At 41.7% G+C, this 27745-nt stretch overlaps 2 protein-coding genes and 1 non-coding gene across 4 annotated transcripts in view; 2 read left to right on the top strand and 1 right to left on the bottom strand.

Moving 5' to 3' along the window:
• Positions 1-27745, bottom strand: part of RIMKLB (ribosomal modification protein rimK like family member B) — a 129160-nt gene that overhangs the window by 87026 nt on the left and 14389 nt on the right. The gene's annotated exons all lie outside the window — the stretch shown is intronic.
• On the top strand, positions 8874-8946 carry TRNAE-UUC. The gene has a single exon. It is a non-coding gene; the product is annotated as a tRNA-Glu (tRNA).
• On the top strand, positions 14503-25780 carry AICDA (activation induced cytidine deaminase). Of its 2 annotated transcripts, XM_006069765.4 has the most exons (5): positions 14503-14894; positions 20220-20367; positions 23040-23313; positions 23572-23687; positions 24482-25780. In XM_006069765.4, the coding sequence occupies exons 1-5, from the start codon at positions 14887-14889 to the stop codon at positions 24533-24535; spliced, it is 600 nt and encodes a 199-aa protein (XP_006069827.1). In that variant the 5' UTR covers positions 14503-14886; the 3' UTR covers positions 24536-25780. The 2 variants fall into 2 exon arrangements, with proteins under 2 accessions (XP_006069827.1, XP_044796990.1); XM_044941055.2 differs by having other exon boundaries at positions 23572-25780.

The following is a 27745-nucleotide window of genomic DNA, read 5'->3' as shown; positions in this document are numbered from 1 at the left end:
TGTTTTTTTTTCTAAAAACCAGTCAACCAAAGCCAGAAGTGGCGGTCAGACGATAACTTCTGGGCAGAACCTAAGATGGAAAAGCAAATGTTGTTTATATAAATAGAAATGTAGAGCGTGTACCATAGCTTCCTGTTGACAAAATGAGCTTCGCTTCACCTCAAACCTTCAATGGTTTTAAAAATAACTGATAACGGGGTTTTTTTTTCTCTTTAAATTTGTCCAATCACTTTCAGTAAGATTCTAGCTTTTTCTTAACCCACAGGTTCTAAGTTCGTTTCTCTGTCTCCGGCTTTCTTCTCATTCATTCTCTTTTCCTTTCTGCTGTGTGTTTACCCAGCCATAAATCTATACTGTGGAGCTTTGGGGAGTTCATTACCATAGTTCTGTACCAATCCATAAGGGCTGAACTCGGGATGATCTCATAAATGTGCGTGAGATTCACCTCCTCCCCTAACCGTTATAAAAAGTAATAGAGGACGTCCCTGGTGATCGAGTGGCTGAGAATCTGCCTGCCAATGTAGAGGACACAGGTTCGATCCCTGATCAGGGAAAATCCCACATGCCGTGGAGCATCTAAGCCCGTGCGCTGCATCCACTGAGTCGGTGCGCCTAAAACTCATGCTCTTCAACGGGAGAAGCCACCGCAATGAGAAGCCTGAGCATGACTAGAGAGTAGACCCCACTCGCTGCAATGAGGGACAGCCTGTGCACAGCAATGGAGACCCAATCAATCCAAAAAAGAAATTTTCTTTAATTAAAAAAAAATAGTGATAGGCTTTGAGCAGGTACAGGTAAATATTTTAAAGGAAAATGGGATTGGTGGGCACTGAGGTATCAAGCCTGTCATTGCATGTTTTCTTAATATTTTGTCCTTTCCCAAAAGGTCAAACACAAAGAGCTACAATGAAGGGTAGTGAGAACTCTACAGAAACACCATTCTTGAAAATGGGTTAAATTCAGAGGGGGAAAGGAAAATAAAATAATCTACATACAAATAAGCCTATGAAAATCTGTAATATGAACACTAAAACCAAAGTTCTAAAAACAAAAATTACTTCAAAAAATGCTCATATTAAATATGTATGGCAGCTCCTTAAATGGTTATTGAGAGAAACCTATTATTTATTGGAAGGTGAGCTAAAATCTGATGGAGTTAAACAACTATGCTCTTTTCTGTGCCATTAGCTACCTGAGATCAAAAGACCAGTCTTTGTGCAATAAACTGATTAATTGTAAGTACAATCATTCATAATTAAATCACATACTGTGATTCCTATAAAACTGTAATTTACAGTTCATAGGAATCTTGTTCTAATGAACAGACAAGAATAATTTCTGTGCTTCCCTGGTGGCTCAGTGGTAAAGAATCAGCTGCCAATGTAGGAGATGTGGGTTCCCTGATACAGGAAGATCCCACCTGCCTCAGAGGAACTAAGCGGTGCCCTACAACTACTGAGCCTGTGCTCCAGAGCCCACGAGCCACAACTACGGGCCCACTTGCTGCAACTACTGAAGCCCGCATGCCCTAGACCCCACAAATGCAACTGGAGAGAAGACCCTACTGGCCTCACTAGGGAAATGCCCAAGCAGTAACGAAGACCCAGCGGAGCCAAAAAACAGGCAAATAAATAAAATCACACACAAAAAATTATAATTTCCCTCTTGCCATGTAACAAACTAAAAAACTATACCATCCAAACACAGAGCATCTAAAATCTAAATCAGTGTGGTTCTAGGTATAATAAAATGTGTATTTGTATCATCCTATTTGTTTGAATGGCATAGAAGAATTGATACTGGTTTCTGGGCAAGTCCTGATGTCACACTCACCTTGTGTGATCCTAAGGTAATCACCTGTTATAACTGTAAATTGGTCACAATACATCTGCCTTAGGAGTGTTTCTGAGGACTAACAAGGTCATGTATTCAAAGGTTTTTCGCCTGTAAGACTATTGTGTATTTAATAAAAGTAAGGGACTTTTTTCCTAGTTAAGCCATTTGGTTTCTCCCTAACTCTCCTTGAATAGGTTGACTTTCTTCTTTCCCTTGTGACAAACTGAGGTGTGTGTGTGTATACGGGTGTGTTAGTGGCTCAGTTGTGTTTGACTCTGTGACGCCATGGACTGTAGCTCACCAGGCCCCTCTGTCCATGGGATTCTCCAGGCAAGAATACTGGAGTGGGTTGCCATGCCCTCCTCTGGGGGATCTTCCTGACCCAATGACCAAACCTGGATCTCCTGCATGGCGGATGGATTCTTTACTATCTCAGCCACCAGGGAAGGCCAAAGTGAAATGACCCTGATGGAGTAGGCTTTGCCTGGAGAGGTATGGAAACCTGCCAAGGGTGTACAATGCCACCAATGCTAGTTTCTCTACAGTTTGACCTTCCTAACTTAAATTTGATTTTTTCAGCATCCAAAATCTTTTGGGCAGAACAGGGTCTTTTTTGCAGTAGCAGCTGGCGGGTCAGCCTCTGATGCTCAAACTTGCAGGATTGGAGTGCAGGTAGGATGGGTGGGGCTGTGTGACATTCCCAAGCACTGGACAACTAGACACCTTGCAACCCTTCTAAGCACCAGAGGGCAGGACAGGGCCACAGCCCCTGAGGTGATCTCACCTCTGGCCTTGGGAATGCAGCCCTTGCCATGATTGTGCCCATGCAGTACACACCTGCAGTGTGGGCAGGTGTGCAGTTTGGGGGTTATTCCTGGACACGTGCATCATGCAGCATAACCCCCGTAACCACAGCTGTCTTGTCTTTTCAGCCAGGAAGCTTTATCTTCCCGACCATCCACAAAAGAAAGGGAAAGCTTCGGCTGGCTGGGGCAAGTCATGAACAGCCTCTTCAGCACAACTTGGCTGAAGATGGAGTTGGTTCCCTGGCCAAATATTTGTACAGCTTGACCAACACCCTTGGGAGATGTCCTGGCCCTGGGCTCCCTGTGCTTCTTCTTTGGGAAAAAGCCCCCTTATTGATGGAGCCTACTGCTTGGCTAGGGGTGGGTGTGTTTGTTTGTCTGAACAAACATTGTTTCATTTTCAGCGTGATTCTTTGAGATGGACAGCAGAGGGATCATTATTCTTCTTTTTCAGATAGGGAACAAGGTTTATAAAAGTGAAGGGACCCATCTACTTACTGGATAAAGTATGGCAGAACCATGCCTGAACTAAGTTCTAAACCTTAGGTTAATATTAATGTTCACTCAGTTGCAAAAGGAAAACTCAGAAACATCTTATTTAGAAATTACAAGTAATTTCCTTGGTTGCTGAAGAAGGTTTGTGAGCGAATCTAGACAGCCCTTGGTGTCACACACCACATGCACCACCCAGGAACTGCGCCACTCTGGAATTCTGTGGGGACAGCCAGGGGTTGTGAACCATGAGCCTGGTTAGAAGGAAGAAAGTGAGAAAAGCCCAAGATGGCCATACTTTTCCTCTTATCAGAAGGATGGAGTACCAGTTTGTTGGCTGATTAGTCAACAGTTTTAATCATGGTTTCTTTGGGCAATAGAGAAAGTGATTCTGAGCACAAACTCTGCAGCTCGCCCTCATGGCTACCAATCCTGACTTCACCAAGCAGATGAGTCATGTGGGTTACTCAACTTGTTTCTACTTTCACCTCCTGCCATAGCGTGTGTTTTCTTGTTGTCTTTCCAGGTTTGATTTTTGATCAAAGATAAAGCAGAGCTTTCATTTATACCACAGACTGTTTTCTCTTGTTCAGGGGCAGAGAGATGCTTACTTTTGTACAGCCTGGCCCACAGCCTTCAATTCCCTGTAAGTACCCATTCTGTGCACCTGAATTTCCCACTCCTGTTCTTTACTCTCCTCTGATCCAGGGAATGTATCATCTTTGCCTCTCTTAGTTATGGGCTTTCTCCTCTGTTTACACATACTGACAGCTGAGAGATACCCATCACTCCCATGTTTTCTCCAGCTCTTCAGATCCTTGAAGTTTCTCTGAATTAATCAGGATTTTAAAATTTGTTGTTTAGGTGTTCAGTTCAGTTCAGTTGCTCAGTCGTGTCCGACTCTTTGCAACCCCATGAATCGAAGCATGCCAGGCCTCCCTGTCCATCACCATCTCCCAGAGTTGGTGGACGTGCATATATTGTTGTTCAACTACACCTCTACCTACTTCCAAAAAGTTTTTATCACCCCAAAAAGAAAATCCTAAACCATTAAGCACTCAAACTCACATCCATCGAGTTGGTGATGCCATCCAGCCATCTCACCCTCTGTCGTCCCCTTTTCCTCCTGCCCCCAATCCCTCCCAGCATCAGCGTCTTTTCCAATGAGTCAACTCTTCGCATGAGGTTAATCCACATAAATAAAAATAAAGTATACAATTCAGACTTCCCTGGTGGTCCAGTGGGTAAGAATCTGTCTGTCAAAGCAGGATAACATGAGTTCAATCCCTGGTCTAGGAAGATTCCATATGCCACTAAGCCCTTCCCTACAACTACTGAATCCGCACTCTAGAGCCTATGCTCCACAACAAGAAATGCCACTGCAGTGAGAAGCCCACACATCACAAACAGAGAGTAGTATCCTCCGTTCTCCCCAGTTAGAGAAAGCCCGAAAGCAGCAATGAAGACCCAGCATAGCCATAAGTTACTAATTTAAAAATATACAATTCAGTGACATTTAGTGCATATATTGTTGTTCAACTACCACCTCTATCTACTTCCAAAAAGTTTTTATCACCCCAAAAAGAAAATCCTAAACCATTAAGCATTCATGACTATCCTCTGCTGCCTCAAGCACCTGAGTAACCACCCATCTGTTTACTGCCTCCCTGGATTTACCTATTCTGGATATTTCATATAATTTCTGGATATTTCATATAATATCCAGAATGGAATCATACACTATGTGGCCTTTTGTGTCTGCCGTCATCAGGTTTTAAGGTGATCGTATGGGACATAAATGACTAATAGAAGCAACTTCTACCTCTTTTTATGCTGTAGCTGTATCTCCTGTAAGGAACCTGTGGATGGAGGTCTAAAGTAACCAGGACAGGGACTTCCCTGGTGGTTAAGAATCCACTTGGCAGTGCAGGGGATGTAGGTTCAATCCCTGGTCTGGGAACTAAGATCTCACATGCCATTCGGCACAACCAAAAAATAAAAAGTAAAAATAATGAAATAAAGCAATCAGTAACCAGGACATTTGGGTAGCAGAACCATGTTCAATGTCAGCAAAGTGCTGAGTGCACTGAATGACTTTCTAACTATGCCGAGTCGACAATTCCTGCCTTCTGTAACAAAGTGAAGACCTCCTGATGGTATATTTAGTCCACGTGAGGATGGGTTGGGGGAGAGGAAAAACAAGGGGATCTTGGAGGAGAAGGAAACCTGGTTCACACACTAAGGAATCTGGGGCTGTTGATGTCAAATAAATGCTTCTCAACTTTCTAAGATCCTGAAATTAGTTAAATCAAGAAGCAGTGTGATCTAATCAGTAGTGATGGAATGACTATTGTAAGGCAATGATCACTACAGACCCTCAAAAAAGGTGAGAACTGAGGAGAAAGAATGTGCCAATATGATGCCAGGACTTCCTAAAGAGAGGGTGATCTAATACCAACGACTGTTGGTGAGTAGTCAGAAAGAGTAGAGAATAGCGATTCTGCAAGTAACATTTAATCTGCTATCCTTGCTTCAGGACCTATCCCTTATTCATTTTAGAGCTATTTTTAATCAAAATTATCTCTACCAGTCAATGAAATCACATCATCCTTTATACTGCATCACTGAGCATACAAATAATATGGAATTTGGTTTTCCAAATGCCCACAAAGAGAAAGAAAGACCTGTACGTTATTTGAAGCACTTCTAATTTCCCCTGGCATTTCAATTGTCTATTAAGCAAGCAAGCAAACACACACACACACAGATACACACAAATTTTTCAGAAGTACATAAAGTCACACAATCACAGAATTTTAGAGCCGGGGAAGACCTTGAAGGTCTTCTAGGCCAATGAAAACTAACCACCTGCTTGGAATTAATGGGAATTTGTCAAAAAGGCAGAGTACTGGGCTGTACTCCAGAATGACTCCAAAATCTGTAGGAATTAAACACTGGAATATGCAATTTTATATACTTCCTCAGAGTATGAGAACCTCAAAATTACTCACATTTTATTACTTAAAAAATGTATTTTATTACTCACATTTTATTACTATCAGAAAACTTTGAACCATGGGAGCAGATTACTTAGATGATCGTAATTTATGTTTTTAAGGTATCTGATCTTCTTAATACTTTCAGCTTCTATTAAATACTATTTTATCAAAACAGTTATTGTTTATAGAATACCTTCCATGCACTAGACCACATGCAGAACATCTTATTTAAATTACTTTTAACAAGGGCTTTCCTGGTGGCTCAGTGGTAAAGAATCCACCTGCCAGTGCAGGAGACACGGGTTGATCCCTGGTCCGGAAAGATCCCGCATGCTGCAAAGTAACTAAGCCACAACTCTTGAGCCCATGCTCTAGAGTCCAGGAGCCACAACTACTGAGCCCACGCACCTAGAGCTGGTGCTCCGTGCTCCACAACAAGAGAAGCCAATGCAACAAGAAGCCCTCTCACCGCAACCAGAGAGCAGCCCCTGCTTGCCGCAACTAGAGAAAGACTGCAGCAACAAAGACCCAGTACAGTCACCAGTAAATAAATTATTCTTAAAAATTACTTTCAACAGTCTTAAGATAAGCATTTCAACTCTTTGGCCCTCAATGTTCACATCTGAAAATTGGGATAATAGTTTCTACCTCTTTGACTTAAACGAGATAATATGTGCAACTTGCTTACACAGAGCCTATCATAAAGTGCACAAAAATGGTTAGTTATTATTACTATTATTTATTCACATTTTATACACGGGGAAAGTATAACATATGGCAGCAGGCAACCCACAAAGACAGTTCACTAAGAAATGATGGAGACAGAACTTAAGTCTTCCTGTCTTTGATTACAAAAACCTAACTTTTCACTCTTTCTTGTATATGCGTGATTAATGAAGCTTTAGTTAATGTTCCTATCAAAAATAACTTTTTTTAGACCTTTGGCCAGCCCCAGGCTTTTGATGAATGCTTCTGTGTTCTTTCAACCTCAGTAAGTTCTGGGCAGCTGCACAGCAGAGACTGAGTGAGTAATTCCTGTATATGTCCCTCAACTTTTTCATACCCCAGAGAAATTCAGTAATATGGCTGGCAGTAAAGTGAGAAAAACAAAAATTGGGAAATGCAGAAGTTGAAGCACTCCAAGACCACACTTTAACCCACGCGGAAACCTTTTTGGGCTCTTTTCAAAAACAACAAAGTATCATATTGAACAATCTACCTGGTGTCCAAAAATAGGGGTCTAGGGAGTCATTGTCTGAGCATCTCATCTCTCAGACACAGGAATGTGTACCCTGGAGAACTACCAGGGGGACTTCTGGCCATAACGAAACCCCAGCTTGTATTTCTCATGAAAGTCCAGTTGGTGGTGAAGCCCAGATGTCCAGGACAACTCAGCCACCGGAGGCACAATTTCCAAGTCATGTTGTTTCCGTTAAAAATAACCTAGCCAGGTAGTCCTGTGGTTTCCGACTTTTCAAGAGAAGTTGGTGAGGGAAGAGGGTAGTTAGTAAGGAAAATAACTTTTAAAAATACCTGAAGGAAACCCCATTTTTTGTTAATCTCAGTAACTCCAAATCTCCAGGAATGAAAAATGCTACTGTCATGATAAGAGATGTACTTTTTTTTCTCCTCTAACAGAAGAAAGGTGAGCAGGTACTATAACTTTCTGAGAAATAAGGTTATTTTCTAGTGCTGGATGAGGCAAGCTTCTTAAATAATTCTTACAGCCATTATGCAAGCTATTTAACTCTCCATTTTGTTAGAAAGCATTTCTTAAGAAGCTTATATGAATATGAATGACATCTCATTTTTTTAAAAGAGAAAAATTGAACTTGTTTTTTAAAAGCACAAAAACCCTACATACTAAACTTGCACACATCAAGTATTGGTCCAATCTTATATCACTCTATTTACAATTAAACAGCACCATGGTTTTCTCAATTAGGTTAGTTAAACATGCCCAGAAAATTGTTATTCAAAGTCTATGTTCCTTTAAAATAAAATTAACTCTTTAACTGAGCTCAAATCCTCAACAAACAAAAAACCTTTTACCAACCATAGATAATTATATCACCGAATTTACTTAAGAAAAATAGATTTGAACATTTTTTTTCCTCCAGTTGACAAACTTTGAGAGATACTGCTGTTTAATGTGGCACACAAATTAAGAAACATTTTGATAACAGGGGCATTATACTGAAACACCCTCACATACTTCCACCTCCACATATAAAAATATCCCTTTGGAATCAATGCTGCTGTCTCCTCTTGAATTTGACATTTCATTTTTATCTGTCATCATTGTTTTCTTACAAGCCATCACTCATACCAGAATAAGCTATCATCGTGGCTAAAACATATGAAGCACATGTCGAAGCTCTGTGTTTGCTCATGTTGTTTCTGCCAACTTGGAGAGAGGATGAGAAATTTTATCAAACATATTCATGTATTCCAGATACTAAGCTTTCACACTCACACAGTAAAGCTAAGCAGATCCTTGGAATGACTTTGTGAAGAATTCTTTCCCAATGTCATATGCTTCATAAGTGAAAGGTACAGACCCAGGACCCAAGATTTCAGACTATCCTCCAGAAATTCTCTGCTCTGTACGTTTTTTTCCTCCTTTTTTTGGCCACAAGGCATGTGAGATCCTAGTTCCCCAACCAGGGATAGAGCTCTGTACTCTATTAAAATTCTATCCATTCATCAGAATCTTGATTTAGAACTCAATCTAGGGAATTCCCTGGCAGTCCAATGGTTAGGACTTGGCACTTTCACTGCCAAGGTCCCAGGTTCAATCCCTGGTCAAGGAACTAAGATCCCACAAGCCAAATCACTTGGCCAAAAAAGAAAAAAGAAAAAGGAAATCAGTCTATTGTGAAGCAATAGATTATGAATTCTTTTCTTCCTCTGACTTCATCATACTAAGTGGGCAGTGGTACCCTGTTACTAGGATTAAATAAGAGGTGAAGAGACCACTGTGTGGGACGCTTTACCAAGAATTCTCTACAGAGAATCATGGAATCATTGTTCCTCAATGTGTTTTCCCATTAAATGTTCCTATAAAAGAGAAGTAAAATAAGGAATGCTGAGCATCTTAAACCAGCCACATGTTGGGCTGAAATGTCTTTGGAATCTATGTTTTTTCTCTAATGTTAACACGATGCTCTATTTACTTGTGTGCCTGCCAGATGTTGACTTACCCTCCATGCGTGCATGATAAGTTGATTCAGTAGTGTCTGACTCTTTGTGATCCCATGGACTGTAGCCCACCAGGCTCCTCTGTCCATGAGGATTCTCCAGGCAAGAATCCTGGAGTGGGTTGCTGTGCCCTCCTCCAGGGGATTTTTCTGACCCAGGGATCGAATCTGTGTCTCCTGCGTTGGCAGGTAGATTCTTTACAACTGAGTCACCAGGGAAGCCCTATATTGCCATGAATTCACATTTAGGCATGAAGATATGCGTATCCAATGAAGATATGCGTATCCAATTTTTAGAAGCACAAGGCAGTCGTCCCTTCAACTTTGAGATGCAATGATTCTCTCATTTTTATTTCAAGTCTTTTATTGACATTTAATTCTTTTATATTGTCATTTAAGATCACCTATTTTGAAGCTTGAAAGGTAAGTTTCTTGAACTTATATGCTTCCCTTGTTCCCCTTCAAAGCTCAGCCTTATGCTTGCTCATAATAAGCCTTCAATAAGTATTAAATGAATGAATTTCAGTTTTCAAAGATGCTGTTTATAAATTACTTATAAAAGCACTTTTTGAATTATCTCCAAAGGGGTAAAACATTAAAACAAACACAATAGATTTTTTTCCTCCCCCACAACCTTCATTTTCAAGTACTGAATTTGTGTATGTTGGAGAGAATCTTCTTTATGCAATCTCTACACTGAAAAGTAAGATTTTCAAAACAAGAGACAGTATATAAGACTGTACATTGAATTGTACATTATTAGATTCTACCAATGCTTTGATGTTTTTGTTGTTCAGTTGCTCAGTCATCAACCCTATCAAATCTAATTTATGAAATAGAATTAAATAAATATCCACAGATAATTCTAGTGGAGGTGATGGAATTCCAGTTGCACTATTTCAAATCCTAAAAGATGATGCTGTGAAAGTGCTACACTCCATATGCCAGCAAATTTGGAAAACTCAGCAGTGGCCACAGGACTGGAAAAGGTCAGTTTTCATTCCAATCTGAAAGAAATACAATGTCAAAGAATGCTCAAACTACCGCACAATTGCACTCATCTCACAGGCTAGTAAAGTAATGCTCAAAATTCTCCAAGCTAGGCATCAACAGTATGTTAACCGTGAACTTCCAGAAGTTCAAGCTGGTTTTAGAAAAGGCAGAGGAACCGACTGATGTTGAAGCTGAAACTCCAATACTTTGGCCACCTGATGGGAAGAACTGACTCACTGGAAAGGACCCTGATGCTGAGAATGATTGAAGGCGGAAGGAGAAGGGGACGACAGAGGATAAGATGGGTGGATGGCATCACAGACTCAATGGACATGAGTTTGAGTAAACTCTGGGAGTTGGTGATGAACAGGGAGGCCTGGCATGCTGCAGTTCATGGGGTTGCAAAGAGCCGGACATGACTGAGCAACTGAACTGAACAGATAATTCTGCTTCCGGAGGAATGGACTTGACTGCCACCTTTTTTTTTTCTTTTTTCTTTTGGCCAAGCTGTGAGGCATACCTAGTTCCCTGACCAGGGATCGAACCTATGCCCCCTGATTTGGGACTATGGAGTCTTAAGCACTGGATCACCAGGGAATTTCCAAATTTTTAAATTTTATATTTTTTTTTTTGCCGTAACTGGTGGCTTGTGGGATCTTAGTTCCCTAACCAGGGGTGGAACTCTGGCCCATGGCAGTGAAAGGCCATGTCATAATCAAGGGACCACCATGATTGCCATCTTTCTCTGTTCTTCCCCAACAATGCCTGGTCTTGTATGCTTCCCCAAACACAGTGTTTTATTCCTCTTTGCTGCTTGGCTGAGACTCATGTCCCATTATTGAACTGAGAGGTGGGGAAACATTCTGGCGAAAAATGACCACCAGAGACTCTTTCAACAAAACAAAGAGCTCCAAAATCCACGCTTCAGTTAGATTTAGATTTAATTACTTGCTAGACCAACTGTCTACATTTTTATGTGGAAAAGAAATCGTATCTTGCACAAGCAATTTATTGAGTCTGTCTGACATACACAGCCAAACCCAATTCTAACGACACAGTCAATATGGGGGGGAAGACTCTTCTCTGCAGCTCTGATGAAGATTTCTAAACGGATATGGTCAATCTGACTAAGATCTGCAAGGTTGATTTTATCAGCAAGATAGCATTGCATGAGCTTTGAAGTAAGGCAGATCATAAAAAGGAATGAAATTCTGATGTATGCTCTAACATGGATCAATCTTGAAAACATTATGAAAAGTGAAATAAGGCAGACACGAAAGGACAAAGATTGTATGTTTCCACTTATGAGTGTCTACAATCGTCATATCCATATAAGATTACCAGAGATGGCTAGGGGGAATGGTGAGTTACTGTTTAATGTTTATGGGCTTTTTTGGGGGGTCATGAAAAAGGTTTTTGATGGCTGCACATTGTGAATGTAGTTAATACCACTGAACTGTGCCTTTTAAAATAGTTAGAGGGACTTCCCTGGGGTCCAGTGATTAAGACTCTATGTTTCCACTGCAGAAGGTACAGGTTCGATCCCTGGTCAGGGAACTAAGATCTCACATGATCTGCAGTGCAGCCAATGAGGGAAAAAAAAGTTAAAATCCCAGAAACCAATCCAAAACTAAACAGAAACAAAGCAGGTGCATCAGCAGCCAGTCTGTTTTCCTATTTCTGCCTGGAACAAAAGGGCATAATTTGAAGAGAGAGAATATACAAAAGGAGCTCATCAGCATTGTCAGATCACGTCAAGTTCCCACCATCAGTATCAGGAACTGAGCTTCCCACTGGGGTAAGTTGGGAAATTTTTTTCTAATTTTCAGATTTTGTCATGTTACCATCTCTGAGAATTAATATTTAAACTTCTTTTGGAAGGATGTGTGTGCATGTCACTCTCTAGACAATCAGTTGATAATATAGTAAAGATACTACTCATATCTGAGGAAACAAGAGGATCAGATTTTACACGCCCTTGGATGATCCCACCTTGGCCTCTGCAGAGGAATTTTTTTTTTTCTATTTTGGGGGGTCATGACACACTGCCTGTGGGATCTTAATTCGCTCAACTAGAGGAGACTAAACCAAGAATTGAACCAGCGAACTTGGCAGTGAAAGCATGGAGTGGTAATCACTGGTGTGCATGCGTGTTAAGTCTCTCAGTCTTGTCCAACTCTTTGCAACCCTATGGACTGTGGCCCGCCAGGCACCTCTGTCCATGGGATTCTCCAGACAAGAATACTGGAGTGGGTTGCCATGCCCTTCTCCAGGGACTCTTCCCCACTCAGGGATATCTCCTGCATTAGCAGGAGGGTTCTTTATCACTAGTGCTACCTGGGAAGCCTGCTAACCACTAGACCACCACCAGCAGAATCCCTGCAGAGGAATCAACCTCTCACGGACCTAAGACTCAGTGAACATAGACAATTTCGTATTTGAAGTTATAAGTGCTAAATAAAAATATATGTTAAGGAAGTGGAAAGAGAAAGGTGAGGGTGATGGGATATAGTGGAAATTTTAGATATGAGACAAGAAAAAGTCTCAACTCGATACAAGGAGTATCTGAGTAAAGACAGAGGACCAAGCAGTAATAATAGTAAGAGGAAGCTTATTCCAGACAGAGAGACAAGCAAGTGCAGAGGCTGAGGCCTGTGTGTTCCTTGTGCAGAGCAAGGAGAGCGGTACAGCAGGGGCAGAGGGCCGGGCAAAGGGTCTGGGGAGCCATTTGTAAAGATGTTGACTTCTTACTGAGAAAAAGAGGGGTCAGGGAGAGTTGATAGCAGAGTGACATGATCAAAAATATTTCAAAAATAGGACTTCTCAGGTGGCCCAGTGGTTAAGACTCCACACTTCCAATGCAGGGGGCATGGGCTCAGTTCTTGGTAAGGGAGTTAAGATCCTGCATGCCATGCAGCCAAAAAGGAAAATAAATCTTAATAAATATATATATATATATATATATATATATTTTCCCCCCCAAAGAATTACTCTGATTGCTGTAAGAATAGACTGTAACTGAAGAAAAGTGGTGGCAGGAAGGCCAGTTGAGCGGCTGAATATAATTTTTCAGGATGCTTAGATCTGGAGGTGGTGACGAGTGGTCAGGGTCTGGGTTTATTCTGAAAGGAGAGTTAACAGGATTCGGGCACGAGATTTAAAAGAAAGAGAGCAACCAAGAAGATGGCCAGGATGGCTCTGAGTGCCGCTGAGACAAAGAGGTAAGAGGACCGGATTATACGTTGGGAGAGACAACAGGTGCTCGTTTTTAGCCATGTTTGAAATGCCCAGACATCCAGAGGGAGATGCTGAGGTGGAAGATGGGCATACTTGCCTCGAGTTCAAGGGAGAGTTCCAGGCTAGAACTACAGACTGGGGCAGGGAGAGGATCATTAACATATAGACGATTTTTTAAAGCCTTGAAGCAGAAAGAGAGCAAGAACCCTGGCCGCTTGGCTCACTATTGCAACACCGGCACCTGGCAGCTTCTGTCACCTAGTGGGTATTAAATGTCTACTGAATGAACAGATAGAATGCATATGAATGCAGGAGGGAGAAGTAAAAATATTAGACCAGCTTGTATGAAGGAGGGAACTTAAAACCTCTTATTTGAAAAGCCCAACCTGTTTTCTAAGTTCAGTGCAGTCACTTAGAGGCTGATTCTGTGTGATGAAATAAATCTTTTTGCTGTTTGAGATGCTGCTGCTTCTGACTTCAAATTAATATATGGCTTCTGTGGAAAAGATGAGCATATGCAAAAATTATCCTTTGGTGTCATCATCTAGTCTTTTAGCAATTCTTATAAAGCAATCAAAGAAAAAAAAAATCAGTGGTTTGGGAGGCAAAAACCTCTGTCCTAAGTCCTGAGTGTACTTGGCCAGCAACCAAGCAGGAACAGTTAGTGTCGGTCTTCATTGAGACTCAGAGCTATTGTGTAATTAAATGAGAAATAGATGCTTTTGGCTGCTCGAACACACGATGCTTTTAAGTTTATTGTTATTCTTATGTTTTAAAAATTAAAGATACCATTTTAAGGAGTTTCCTGGCAATCCAGTGGTTAGGACTTGGTGCTTTCACTGCTATGGCCTCGATTCAATCCCTGGTCAGAAAACTAAGATTCCCACAAGCCTTGAGGCACAGCCAAGAAATAAATAAATGAATAAAGATATCTTTTTTTTTTAACCAGGATTACAATATACAAACTGTCTACTCCTCCTGTCTCCTGATCTTTACTACCTGTGGAGGGTAGACTGCATTTTTAAAGAAGCAGAACTAAAGGAACCTATACATTAGGCAGAGTGGCCCACAGTCATTTTCTCTCTGTGATTTTTTGCCTATGAAAACCCCACCCATCTCCAGTGGACCCAAACAGGAGGAAGCCTGCTGGGGTATGGGGTACCTGTTGGTGGTGATGCTGCTGGGGGGAGGAGCCTAAAGGGCTGAGTTCAAATTTGAATGTGTGAGACCGGTGCCTTGTCAGCCAGTGCAGCAGAAGTGCTGGAGGCAAGCTTTTCTTCCTAAGATCTTCAGGGAGCCAAGAAAGACAAACTGGATTCCACCATGGACAGGTAAAGCAGTCTGCTTGTGGGTAGTTGCTCTGGCTTTCCTCTCAGAGCAAATCTGAGTAATAAGATGCGCAAACTTTCCCTTTCTCCCCTAACACTGACTCACAGGATCTGCCTGGTCAAGATGCACAGTTATTTTTCTGGATCTGTCTCATCTTCTGTTCAGATCTTACGTGCTTTCCGCCCAATTCTCTCTCTCTTTTTTCTTTCCATACTCGAAAGTACTTTTATGCACCATACATTGACTGGTCCTTGCAGTTAGGTTAGTTTACGGTAGTAATATTAATCAGGCAAATGTTAAGAGACTCAAATCATGAAAAGGTCATGGCAATACTGCACTAAAAACAGTAGTGGTAATGGTAATAATTCTGTAAACATTCAACTGTAGAACCTCTTGAAGAAAAACTTGACTATGGAGACTTTATTGAATAATTACATAGTCAAGAAATTATTTTCTAAATGCCAATATTCAAAAGTATTTGCTTGAAGGTCAGTCACTATGTCTGTGACAAGGAGATAAATTCAATTGAAAAAACTTCTTTAATATTATAGGCCAAAGAGGCAGTTAATGGCATTTTTACTCTTTACCTAGTCTTTCCATTTCTTCAGACATGACTTAACTTACTTCTTTAATGCATACTCTAAAATTTTGATGATGTCTTCACATGAAGTTTATGACAATTGTTATTACCATAGAACTGAATCTATTTCTATTGCAAATGTATGCAAATTTACACCTAATCCATATACTTCAATCTCAATGTAGAATCTTAATGGTGGATTAAATGTCCTTCAGATACCTGAGGGCAAAATATCACACATCACACGTCAGCTCAGTTTACAATGAAAACTAATCTGTGGTATGAGAGGAAAAAGGCTCAGTGGAGATACTTGTAAATAATAAAATGCAAAGCAACAGTAAAATCAGAGTTGAAATTCAGAGAAAGTCAAAGAAGGAGAGAGGATGAAATTCAACAGGAGAAAAAGGGAAATACTGTGACTTTCATTAAGGAAAATACTATCTGCAGAGCACAGTACTGATGGCACGCGGCAGGAAAGGATGACTCGGTCACGATTACTTTTAACCCATCTGTCTCTGGTTTGCATTGCTGGGGATGCAGCCAGGGTTCCGCTTCAGGGCACACAGCTGTCTGGCACAGCTGTCAACCTGTGGGCCTTACAGACAGTCTCTACTGAGTCCTCTGCATCCTTAAGAGACACCAAAGAAGACTTCGCTGGTGCTAAGACGCCACACTCCCAATGCAGGGGGCCTGGGCTCAATCCCTGGTGGGGGAACTAGATCCCACATGCCACAAATAAGACCAGGTGCAGCCAAATAAATAAATATTTCTTAAAAGAGAGAGAGAGAAACCAGAGAATAGGGTGCTGGAACTAGGCCCCCAGCCTAGTTCCATTAAAGATACTTAACAAGGTCACAGGCATGCAATTCAGTTCACTGTGACTGGTAACTTCTGATGGAAACTGTATTTTCATGTGGGGGTAGAAGGCCATTTGAATTCCTTAATCTGTGTCCTATCCTTCCTCATACTCCCAGGACACTTTTTCCTCCTACGGGAACACCCTGCCAATACCACCTGCAATGCATGATATTGTATCCTCTCCCCCACTTCTCATCCACACAGCCCAGGAGGACAGGTTAAATGCAAAAGGAATTTATTGGTAAGAGATGATGCCTAATCTATTTAAAACTGGCCCAAAGGAGAGAATTTTTTTTTCTTCCTCTCCAGTATTTATTATGCATCTACTATGTATTCGGTTTATGTAATATGATAAGGGTGGTTATGTTAATTAATTAACAATAGTAATAGTAACAGAGGTAGTGCTGTAGTGGTTTTACCATAGTAAATTATTATCACTTTAGAATAAAGCCAGTGATTATTAGATCTTTGTTAACATTCATTTTGGATTCCTGTCAAATGTCAATTTTTAATTATAAAAATTTGATTGGCTAATTTGTATATGGTTTTGTATATGTAATGTATACACTGGTGATACATCTAATTCTCTGCCTCAGGATTTAAAGTGGATTCCAGGGACTTCCCTGGTAATCCAGTGGTTAAGACACCATGCTTCCATTGTAGGAGGCATGGATTTGATCTCTGGTTGGGGAATTAAGATCTCACATGTCATGTGGCATAGTGCCCCCACCCCCCACACCGCCCCCCCCCAAAAGATTTCCAATAAGCTTCATATGTGTGAGAAAAACATTCAAATTACAACACCTTTAAAAATCTCTGGTCCTTGCTTACTGATTTACTAAGGGTGATACTTGGGAAGTTGACTTCTGGGTCTATCTCATGTATTTCACTATCAAAGTATCAATAACCAACATGTCCATACAAAGGTGGGTGTAGAGGCTTTATTCACAACCCTCAAATGGAAACAATCCAAATGTCCATCAACAGGTGAGTGAATAGATACGAAATGTGCTGTATCGAAGCAATGGAATATTGCTTTGCAGGACAAAAGAACAAACTCTACTGATACGTGCAACACCATGGATGAATGTCAAAGTCATAATATACTTAATAAAAGAAGTCAGACACAAATGAGGTGATAATGTATACTTAAAATAAAATTCTAGAAAATAAACCATAATTTATAGTTACAGATTAGTGGCTGCCTGGGAGGGAGAAAAAGAACCTACTGAAGAGATGGATGAGAAAATTTGGGGGGAGGGGTACCCTGAAAATGTTCTGTGCACTGAGAGTTGCAGCAGTTTTAGGTGTTTACATCTGCCAATATTCACAGAATTGTGAATTTTAAATGGGTGAAGTATGTAAATTATGTGTGTGTGTGCTCAGTCGCTCAGTCATGCCTGACTCTTTGCAACGCTATGGAGACCATCAGGCTCCTTTGTCTATGGGATTTCCCAGGCAAGAATACTGGAGTGGGTTGCCATTTCCTTCTCCAGGGGATCTTCCCAACCCAGGGATCAAACCCGATCCTCCTGCATTGGCAGGGAGATTCTATACGGTACCACCTGGAAACCTCAATGTAAAAAAAAAAAAAAATTGAAATAAGTTTCAATTCTCTTGCAAGCAAACCGTATTCAAATTACTGCCTAGATCATTACTTTGACAAGTTGTCTGCACTTCTGCTCAATGCCACTAGGTGGCAGCGTTATCTCTACAAGTAGATATTTTTGCTGAAAAAGACAGAGGACAAAAACCAGGGACACTAACTTCTGATGCTTTGGTTATCAACCACATTGGGCTACAGTTCATGGGGTCACAAAGTGTCGGACACAGCTAAGGGACTAACACACACACACACTGTATAGCTTGTGCTATGTTCACAACTACAAAGGAACTTGTGTTGGCAGAGAGTTATTTCTACAAATTCAACTCTAAAATTTAGTGCTTATAACATGCAAGACACTGTGCCGAAAAACAAAAAGCAGTCTATCCCTGACCCCCATCCCCGGTGTGTGAAGAACATGGCAAAATATTTAGATTATATTGTGAATATATACATGAGATCAGCCTAACTCAAATCTTGTAAATATATATGCATAAAAAGACTAGAAGGAAAAACATAAGTATATTAACAGTAATTATCATTAGATAGTATGTCTAATTAGTAAAAAGTAGTATTAGTCACTCAGTCATGTGACCAGCTCTTTGTGAGCCTATGGACTGTAGTCCACCAGACTCCTCTGTCCATGGGATTTTCCAGGCAAGAATACTGGAGGCGGTTGCCATTTCCTTCTCCAGAGGATCTTCCCAACCCAGGGATCGAAACAGGGTATCCCATGGTGCAGGCAAGTTCTTTACTGTCTGAGCCACCAGGGAAGCCCCATGTCTAATTATCACTAGATATATTGGTATTTTAAACTTTAATTCTTTAACATTAAAAAAATTTTCACTTTCAGCTTTTTTGTAATATTCAAGTTAAGAATGGTCAAATACCTTTCACACTTTTAACATATGACTCAAAAAGTGTCACTTCCTGACTCAAAGCACAGAAATTCTAATCTACATTCTACATCTGAGGGGGACAGATGTAGCAATCAATTGATAATAAAAGTTGAATGCTTTGATAGGGATGAGTGGAGAACAGCAGGAAACTTCAGGAGAGTTTTTTTTGTTGCTGTTAATGTTCAATTTTGCCTAGAAAGAGGGGATAGTGGCAGTTGAGAGAGGTCTTCCTGGAAGAGCTGAAATTGATGTTAGGCTTTGAAGGAGGGGTAGGTTTTGCACAGTGGGGGTAAAAAAGGCAAGTAAGGATTCAGTCAGGAGATGTATTCCAGCAAGTTGGCTGGAAAGAAAACTAGAGACTAGGGCCAGGGGGCCTGCTACAGGGGTAAGGAAGGGGGTGAAATGATGGGAGAAAAGAGAAAAATACTAGGAAACAAGGCTAGAAATGTAGATGTGTCCAATTGTAAAAGCTTTACCACAATTAATGAGTTTGGAGTTTATTCTAGATTTTCTGAGATCTCTAGGGCACCTCATGGAAACTGTTATTTTGAAGGGACTACAGGCAGAGAGATCAGTTAAGAGATCAGGACAATGTGATAAAAGGAACGATTAGTGATTGGATTGAAGCAGAGAACCAAGAGAACAGAGCAGGGACACTCCCAGAAATACTGGAAAGTTTGACTCAATAAATTTAGATGATTAATTAATTAAATATGAGTGAAGGAGAATCAAAAATGATTCCCAGCTTTTAGACTGTATACTTGGGATGGCAAGTTGGTAGGATAGGAGAGGGAGGTCAGGACAGGGCAATTTGGGAATATTGTTTTGACCACTTAGAATCTGAGGTCTATGTTGGACATTTAGGTAGAGGTCGGGGCCTCCCTGGTGGCTCAGTGGTGAAGAATCTACCTGCCAATGCAGGAGATAACAAAAGTTCGATCCCTGGGTCAGGAAGATTCCCTGGAGAAGGGAATGGCAATCCACTCCAGTATTCTTGACTGGAGAACTCCATAGACAGAGAAGCCTGGCAGGCTATAGTCCGTGGGGTAGCAAAGAGTCAGACATGACTAATAATGGAGAGAAAACCTGAAAAGATGAAACTGGGAAAGACGTCTGTAATTCCAAGTTACCAATATCCAGAAGGCAGCCATGGGAGGAGCCTGTCCTGTGAGCGTGGATCACTTTGGGGTTCTTGCTGTCTCAACTGGTCTTAAATACAAGCATGAAAAGGGGTTTGTAGTGGATCTGAAGTTCAGTAAGTCTTAGGCATCCAGCATAAGGAAGCAAGAGCGTCTCCTCTGGTTTGGCCCAAGTATTACAGATTTTTCTTTAAAAGCTGATGGAAAGCCAAGAAGGCTGAATCTCCTCCCTCCTCTCTCACCCACAGCCTCTTGATGAAGCAGAGACAGTTTCTTTACCAGTTCAAAAACGTGCGCTGGGCTAAGGGCCGCCATGAGACCTACTTGTGCTACGTGGTGAAGCGGCGGGACAGTCCCACCTCCTTCTCACTGGACTTCGGGCACCTTCGAAACAAGGTATCAATTAATATCTTGCTATTAATTAATTAATGCCTGCTTCCCAAGCAGCTACACTGAGGGCACTTTTATAGCCACCTGCTGATGATGCTACTCAGCCTGGTTCATTTGTCTCCATTAGATCTCTGAGATATCTTTTCTCTTTTATATGTCTCTGCACCCACAATAGACAGGTTCATTTAACATCTTCCCGAATCCTGCTGGGCACATCAGGCCACACCTTGTTTCGGTGCTAAGAATCACTGCCCCAAACCTTCCTCTCCTTTCCCCAGCATCCAAATTGCTTTTCAGATTAAGGAAGAAACCAAAAGAAAGAGATTTTTTATTTGGGGGAATATTATCAGCTCATTCAAGCTGAACTGTAAACGTGGAAAAACAAATTGTGGCTTTGGAATTTTAAATAATGAAGGAAGAAGAATTAGGAAAAATTAATGATTCAGTTCTATCTTTCAAATGATTTCTATTCCTTCCTGCTCACCTGGATCATAAGCCAGTAAGTACATTCATCGTAGTGACCCTCAGAAAATTCAGGGAAGCCATGAATTAAAACTAGAAGATCAGGATTTCCCTGGGGCACAGTGGCTAAGAATCTGCCTGCCAGTGCAGGGGACACAGGTTCGATCCCTGGTGCAGGAAGATTTCACATGCCCTGGAGCAGCTAAGCCCACGTGCCACAACTACTGAGCTTTCATACTGCAACTACTGAACCCTCGCACCCAGGAGCTCATGTTCTGTAACAAGAGAAGCCATGAATAGATAAATAATAAAAACTGCTTCTCGATAATATGGCGGCAGTGGTGGTTTAGTTGCTCAGTTGTCTCCCACTCTTGGGACCCCATGGACTGTAGCCTGCCAGGCTCCTCTGTCCATAGGATTCTCCAGGCAAGAATACTGGAGTGGGCAAGAATACTTGCCATTTCCTTTTCCAGGGAATCTTCCCAATCCAGGGATTGAACTCAGGTCTCCTACATTCCAGGCAGATTCTTTACCAACTGAGCAATAACACATCTAGCATTAAAAAAAAAAGCCTAGAAGATCAGAGAATTACATTTTCAAGAGACTTCGTCACCAAAATCCAGAAGAGTTTACATAACATGCAGTTGACATGTGGTCTTGGTGGAAATGCAGGGAAGACTCCCTGGGTAGAATGACACTGACACATCCCACTTTTCTTGGCCTCTATTTGTGTTGTGTTCATTGTCCCACTGCAATTGTTGTAGCTTCTAATCTTTTCCCTATTTGGTGATAAGACACATTCTAAACATAGAAAGCTTTTGTGTTCCTCTCCTTCCCTCTCCCTGAGTCTTCACAACAAAACTCCATTTAACTTATGAGGAATCAGAAGATCTAAGAGTTGGGTGACTTATGGAACTTAGGTCTTCAGATTCTGGGAGCAATGACTTTTCTGCACTATGAAGTGGACTTGCTATATCTCACTATGGTGATTACTATTACAATCATGGGGGGGTCATACAAAGAGCAAACTCATTACAGGCACACCTCGGAGATTTTGTAAATTTGATTCCAGAACATGGCAATAAAGCATATTGCAATAGAGAATAGTGCAATAAAGTGAGTCAAATTTGGGGGTTTCCTGAAAGTGCTAGTTTTTCGATCCTGTCTGACCCTTTGTGACTCCATGGACTGTAGCCTGCCGGGCTCCTCTAGTCCATAGAATTCTCCAGGCAAGAATACTGGAGTGGGTTACCATGCCTTCTCCAGGGGATCTTCCCGATCCAGGGATCAAACCTGGATCTCCCCCATTGCAGGCAGATTCTTTACCATGTGAGCCACCAAGGCAGCCCTAGTACATACAAAAGTTATATGTTTACACTATACTACAGTTCTTTTAAGTATGCAATACAATTATATCTAAAACAAAAAGTGTATATCTTAATTTTAAAGCTTAATGCTAAAAATTGCTATCATCTAAGCCTTCAATGAGTCATACTAGTAACAAAGATCACTGACCACAGATAACCATAATAATGAAAAGTTTGAAATTTGCAAGAATCACGAACTGCGACACAGACACAAAGTGAGTGGATGCTGTTGGAAAAAATGACACCAGTGGACTTGCTCAAGGCAGGGTTGCCACAAACCTTCGGAACACAAAGTATCTGCAAAGTCCAATATAGCCAAGCACAATAAAACAAGGGACCCCTGTATTTAATTGTTCTTAAACCACAACCGGTGCCTACTACCTCTTTTACAACACCCACTTGTCAGTCTCAGACTCTCCTAACCCTAACTTTTTATTCTCCACTTGGTGTAGGAGAGTCCAGTGTATTTTCACAACGGTTACATCAGCAGCACTTCAAGCCGTTTCTTCCTCTCCAAGGAAGGAAAAGCAACTTCACAAACAAAACTAAATCTGAGATAGTGTGATGCTACTTGACCCACTTAACTCATTTCATCCTCCCACTGTTCAACAGAAAATCTGCACCCCTTTCCCTTCCCAAGGCCAAAAGTGCAAAGAGTTTAGTAGGATCACCACTCATCATTGTGTCCTTTCAGACAGTTGCTTAGCCTTTCTGTAACCTCGGACAAAACCGAAGACAGACACCCCAAAAAGGCTGAGCGGTGGGAGGGACACAAATTAATGACGGTGAAGCTACCAGCAGGACAGTCAAGGTCGGTCACCATCCCCTGAGTCTCTGCTCTCTCCCCAGGCCGGATGCCACGTGGAGTTGCTCTTCCTCCGCTACATCTCTGACTGGGATCTGGACCCTGGGCGGTGCTACCGCGTCACCTGGTTCACGTCTTGGAGCCCCTGCTACGACTGTGCGCGGCACGTGGCCGACTTCCTGCGGGGGTACCCCAACCTGAGCCTGCGGATCTTCACGGCTCGCCTCTACTTCTGCGACAAGGAGCGCAAGGCTGAACCAGAGGGGCTGCGGCGGCTGCACCGCGCTGGAGTCCAGATCGCCATCATGACGTTCAAAGGTGCGCAGGGACCTTTCGGCCCGGCTCTCCAGAGCAGGACTGGCCATTCAGATTGGGTGAGAGGAGAGAGGGGGCAGAATTCTTACTCGCCCCCAAAGTCCTAACTCGCCTTTGGGGCTGAAAGCTATCAAGGAGAATTGGAGGAAAAGAATCGGTGGACCCAAGACTTTGGGGGAGGGGTGGCAGGGTTTTCTTTCTTTCCTCATGATTTGAGCTCTGATCCATCCCCTCCCCTCTCCTTTTTAAATTTTCAAATAGATTACTTTTATTGCTGGAATACTTTTGTGGAAAATCGTGAAAGAACTTTCAAAGCCTGGGAGGGACTGCATGAAAATTCGGTTCGTCTGTCTAGACAGCTTCGACGCATCCTTTTGGTAAGTGAGGGGGCTTTCTTTGCTTCTCATTTTCTTTCTCCCTCCAAAGTTATCTATCCCTGGCACTACTTATATTTCCTACATTTCCGCGTGTGTGTTTGTGTGTGTTTATCATTCTCCCCTTATTTTTCCTGATGAAAACGTTCTCTTTTCTGTTTTTGTTGTCATTTCTTCTACAACTGAGTTTGCTCTAATGTTTCACAATTCAAAGCCCTGTACTAGCCCTCTGGGGTTTCCCAGGTGGCGCTAGTGGTAAAGAACACGCCAGCCAATCCAGAAGACAAAAAAGAGGTTCGATTCCTGGGTCGGGAAGATCCCCTGGAGGAGGGCATGGCAACCCACTCCAGTATTCTTGCTGGGAAATCCCACGGACAGAGGAGCCTGGTGGGCTACAGTCCATGGGGTCGCAAAGAGTCAGACACGACTTAGCCCAAGCACCAGCCTTCTAGTAAGATTCCTTTCCCTTCTCCGCTTCCCCACCCTAATCCCCTACCCTCTCTTTCCTCACTCACATCTTTAACTTAGACTCTCCCCAGAATCCATTTTACTCCTAGGAAAATTTCTTCCTCTCTTTCTCTTTCCTCTCCCTCTCCCCTTCTTTTCTTAAAAAATATTAATAGGAACGTCCCTGGTGGTCCAGTGGTTAAGACTCCGAGCTTCTGGGGCAGGGGACACGGGTTCGACCCCTGATCGGGGAGCTAAGATCCCAGATGCGGTGCAACCAAAAGATATAAATTTTAACAAGAAAAAATTGACACAAAAATTACAAAGTCACCCACTGTCTTTCTCCACAGCCACTCTACGAGGTTGATGACTTGCGGGATGCATTTCGTACTTTGGGACTTTGATACCAACCTTCAAGAATGTCACATACAAAGAAGTATCTGTGAAGATAGTGGGGTAAAAGAACTATCTTTGAAGAATTCTGCTGTTCTTCAACTCTCACTTTCTTTGAGTTTAGAAAAAAAGTATTCATAGAGGACTTTTTTAAAAAACTGTCTTGAAAAGAGAAGGAACACAGACCCACCAGGGTTAATGCCAAAAAACTGGTTCAGTTTTTCAATGTAACATCGCCCCCTACTGGGAAATGGCAGAACTGCAGGGCCTGGGAAGCCCTGTGTCCCTACTCTTGACTTTTAAGCAGAGAGAAAGCAAGAGGTTAATGCTGAGGAGCGTGGTGAGAGGATCAGAGGTTTTATGACCAGTATTTTTAATTATTTGATTCTTGTTCTGCGTTTTCTAACGGTATTAATGATAGATTTTTCTACTCTTTTCCTTTGGGGTTCACTTTCAAGTGAACAAACTTGCCACCCTGTGATCCACAGAACCTAATGAGAAAACCTGGGTGACTGCAACCCCAAGCTGTCTATTCAAAGCATTAATATCCAAGCATGTGTTCTGTGTTGAATTGTCTGAAGCCTGATTTTAATGTTTGTACATACTAATTTTTTCTTGGCATGGAATATGCATGATCACCGTTAGGATGCTGTATAATAAAGGAGATTAAAATGAATTTGAGGGCTGTGGAAAAGACATGCTACAAGTGAATTGATACCTCAGGTAACAAATCTGCAAAAAGATCCTTTTAGAATCTTAATTGTGCAACCACACATTTCCCACGTAACTAGTGAACACTTGGAAGGGAGTTGCTTGAATGTTGAGAAAAGAAAAAAGTCCATTCTCTCTGAACCTCAGGAAAGTCAACCAGGTCAAGATTTTTTCCCTTTTTTTTTGCATGTATGGGTCCCTTCTCTCAAAGATGTGACAATATAAGAGACTGTGACAGAAGACAGTATTTGAGAGAGGACGACAGAGCATTGCAAGGAAATAGTGTTTTATCCATTAAAATGGAATGATCCACCACAGCACAAACTGGTTATTTGTTCCTAATAACTATCATGGACTGTGAGAAAAATATTCAGAATAACCATAACACAACTATTACCTAGCAACCCTTGCAATGCAGATAAACAGATCTACAGGAAAAGTTGAAAGCAAAAAAAGAAAAAAACTTGAATGCATAATTATACTGTTTTACTCTTATTGTACATAATTTGTGAAAGAATTAAATATTAAAAACCCTTATTCATGTATTCATATTATATGTTTATGGTATGCAGTGTCTCATTTATCATAATTTTCCTTTTTGTTTTGTTAAAATGGATTTGTAATGTCTCATACATTTATACCTTTGAAAATGCTAATAGTAAATCATATAATTGTAACATAGTCTAACATTGTATTAACATTGCTATGAAATCCATTTTCTTGATTTTTTAGTAAATTTTTCCCACAGCAAATTTGATTCTGGCTCAATCAGCTGAATAAATGATAATTTTGGAGCTTTGGAGATAAAAGGTCAAACTAAAGTAATTCCAAAGGTGATTTTTAAAAAGTTAAACTACACAAAGTCCGTATGATGGAATAGACTTCGGAGTCCAAGAACAAGTGCACACATCTATGTTCAACTGAGTTCTGACAAGGGTGCCGGGACCATTCAGTAGAGAAAGAACAGTATTCTCAGCAAATGATGCTGGAACAAGTGTATATCCATCGACAAAAGACTGAATATGGATCATACACGCACACAAATTAATTCAAAGTTTATCAAATACCTAAGTCTGAGAAAGTTCCTAATTCATACCTGCATAAGTCTGCTCTTCAAAACTCAGGGAAAGCCTAAGATACTAAAGATTTTTTCTACAAATAAGAAACAGGGAACACAGCGGGGCCTTTCCTGGGCATGTCCTTTTCAGTTCTCCTTTTGATAGGACTCAATCCTGAGGGGAACGGGAGTGGGACAAGAAGGGAACAAAGTTTTAGATAGAGATGTTAATCATAAACTCAGTAGAGGAACTCTGTTTTACGAGGATTCAGTTTCAAACTCAGACTGAGGAAAAAATTTACAGATATTATCTGATTAGAGTCTAGTATCCAGAATATAGACAACCTAATTTAGGGACTTCTGGGCAGTCCAGTGGTTAAGACTTGGCGCTCCCTCCCAAGGGCCTGGGCGAAGGGAGACCCTGCTGCCTGAGTGGATCCTGGCCAGCACCCTCGCTGCAGCCCATCCATCAGCCTGGAGGCTTGAGCCATGGCCAGTGTGGCCTGTGAATGCCAGACCTGTCCCATGCCTGCCGCACCTGAGGCCATGACTCTCAGGAGAGGCCCGGGTCACTGCCTCGTTTGTCCGGACTCCCTGGGCTGTGGTGGCCTGCTGGCGGGGTGGTAGTGGCCTTGGGAGCCTCTGGGGGCCGGGTCACACTGCCGGCTCCCTCTTGAGGACACCAGTCCGGGAGGCTGGCTGACCCCGTCCTCCCAAGTTCAGTCAAAGCACAAAGCCTTGAGGACTGGGCACTGCCCCATGCAGGCTGCAGTACCACTGCCCAGGTAGCCACAGACCCCAGGAAAGCCCCTCCGCTGCAGCCCTGAGGGGAGGAGCTAGGAGGCTGCGGGAGGCTTCTGTGGGTGGCATTGAATAAAGCGTGTCAGGCAAAAAAAAAAAAAAAGACTTGGCGCTCCCAATGCAGGGGGTTCGGGTTCCATCCCTGTTTGGGAACTAAGATCCCACCTGCTGTGTGGCTCCATTAAAAAAAAAAAAAAATGCCGATACATTTCTCCAAGGAAGATTAACAGACCTCTAGTAAGCAGATGAAAAGATTCTCAACATCCTTAGTCATGAGGGAAATGCAAATGAAAACCACAATGAGATACCACTTATAGTTACTATGATGGGTATAAACAAACAAACCAAAAAAATAATAACCATTGTTGGTGAGAATGTGGAGAAATTAGAACCATATATTGGCTAGAGGAAATGTAAAATCGTGCAACCACTATTAAAAAGTTTGGTAGTTCCTCAAAAGTCAGTATGAAATTACATTAAAAAGTTTGGTGGTTCCTCAAAAGTCAGTACGAAATTACTGTATGACACAGCAATTCCACTCCTTGGCACATACCCAAGAGAACTAAAAACAAAGGTTCAAACAAAAACTTGCACATGAATATTCTAGCAGCATTACTGGTAGTAGCCTAAAAGTAGAAGGGCTTCCTGGTAG

The sequence above is a fragment of the Bubalus bubalis genome, chromosome 4 (genome assembly GCF_019923935.1).
Source record: "Bubalus bubalis isolate 160015118507 breed Murrah chromosome 4, NDDB_SH_1, whole genome shotgun sequence".
NCBI lineage: Eukaryota > Metazoa > Chordata > Mammalia > Artiodactyla > Bovidae > Bubalus > Bubalus bubalis.
The sequence above is the reverse complement of the archived record's forward strand: the minus strand, read 5'-3'. Positions and strand labels throughout refer to the sequence as shown.

What these genes read in the sequence shown, in the direction of transcription:
- AICDA (XM_044941055.2), top strand. An exon ending in TCGGGCACCTTCGAAACAAG is followed by an intron (nt 20,368 to 23,039) that starts GTATCAATTAAT and finishes CTCTCTCCCCAG; the next exon opens with GCCGGATGCCACGTGGAGTT. An exon ending in CGCCATCATGACGTTCAAAG is followed by an intron (nt 23,314 to 23,571) that starts GTGCGCAGGGAC and finishes ATTTTCAAATAG; the next exon opens with ATTACTTTTATTGCTGGAAT.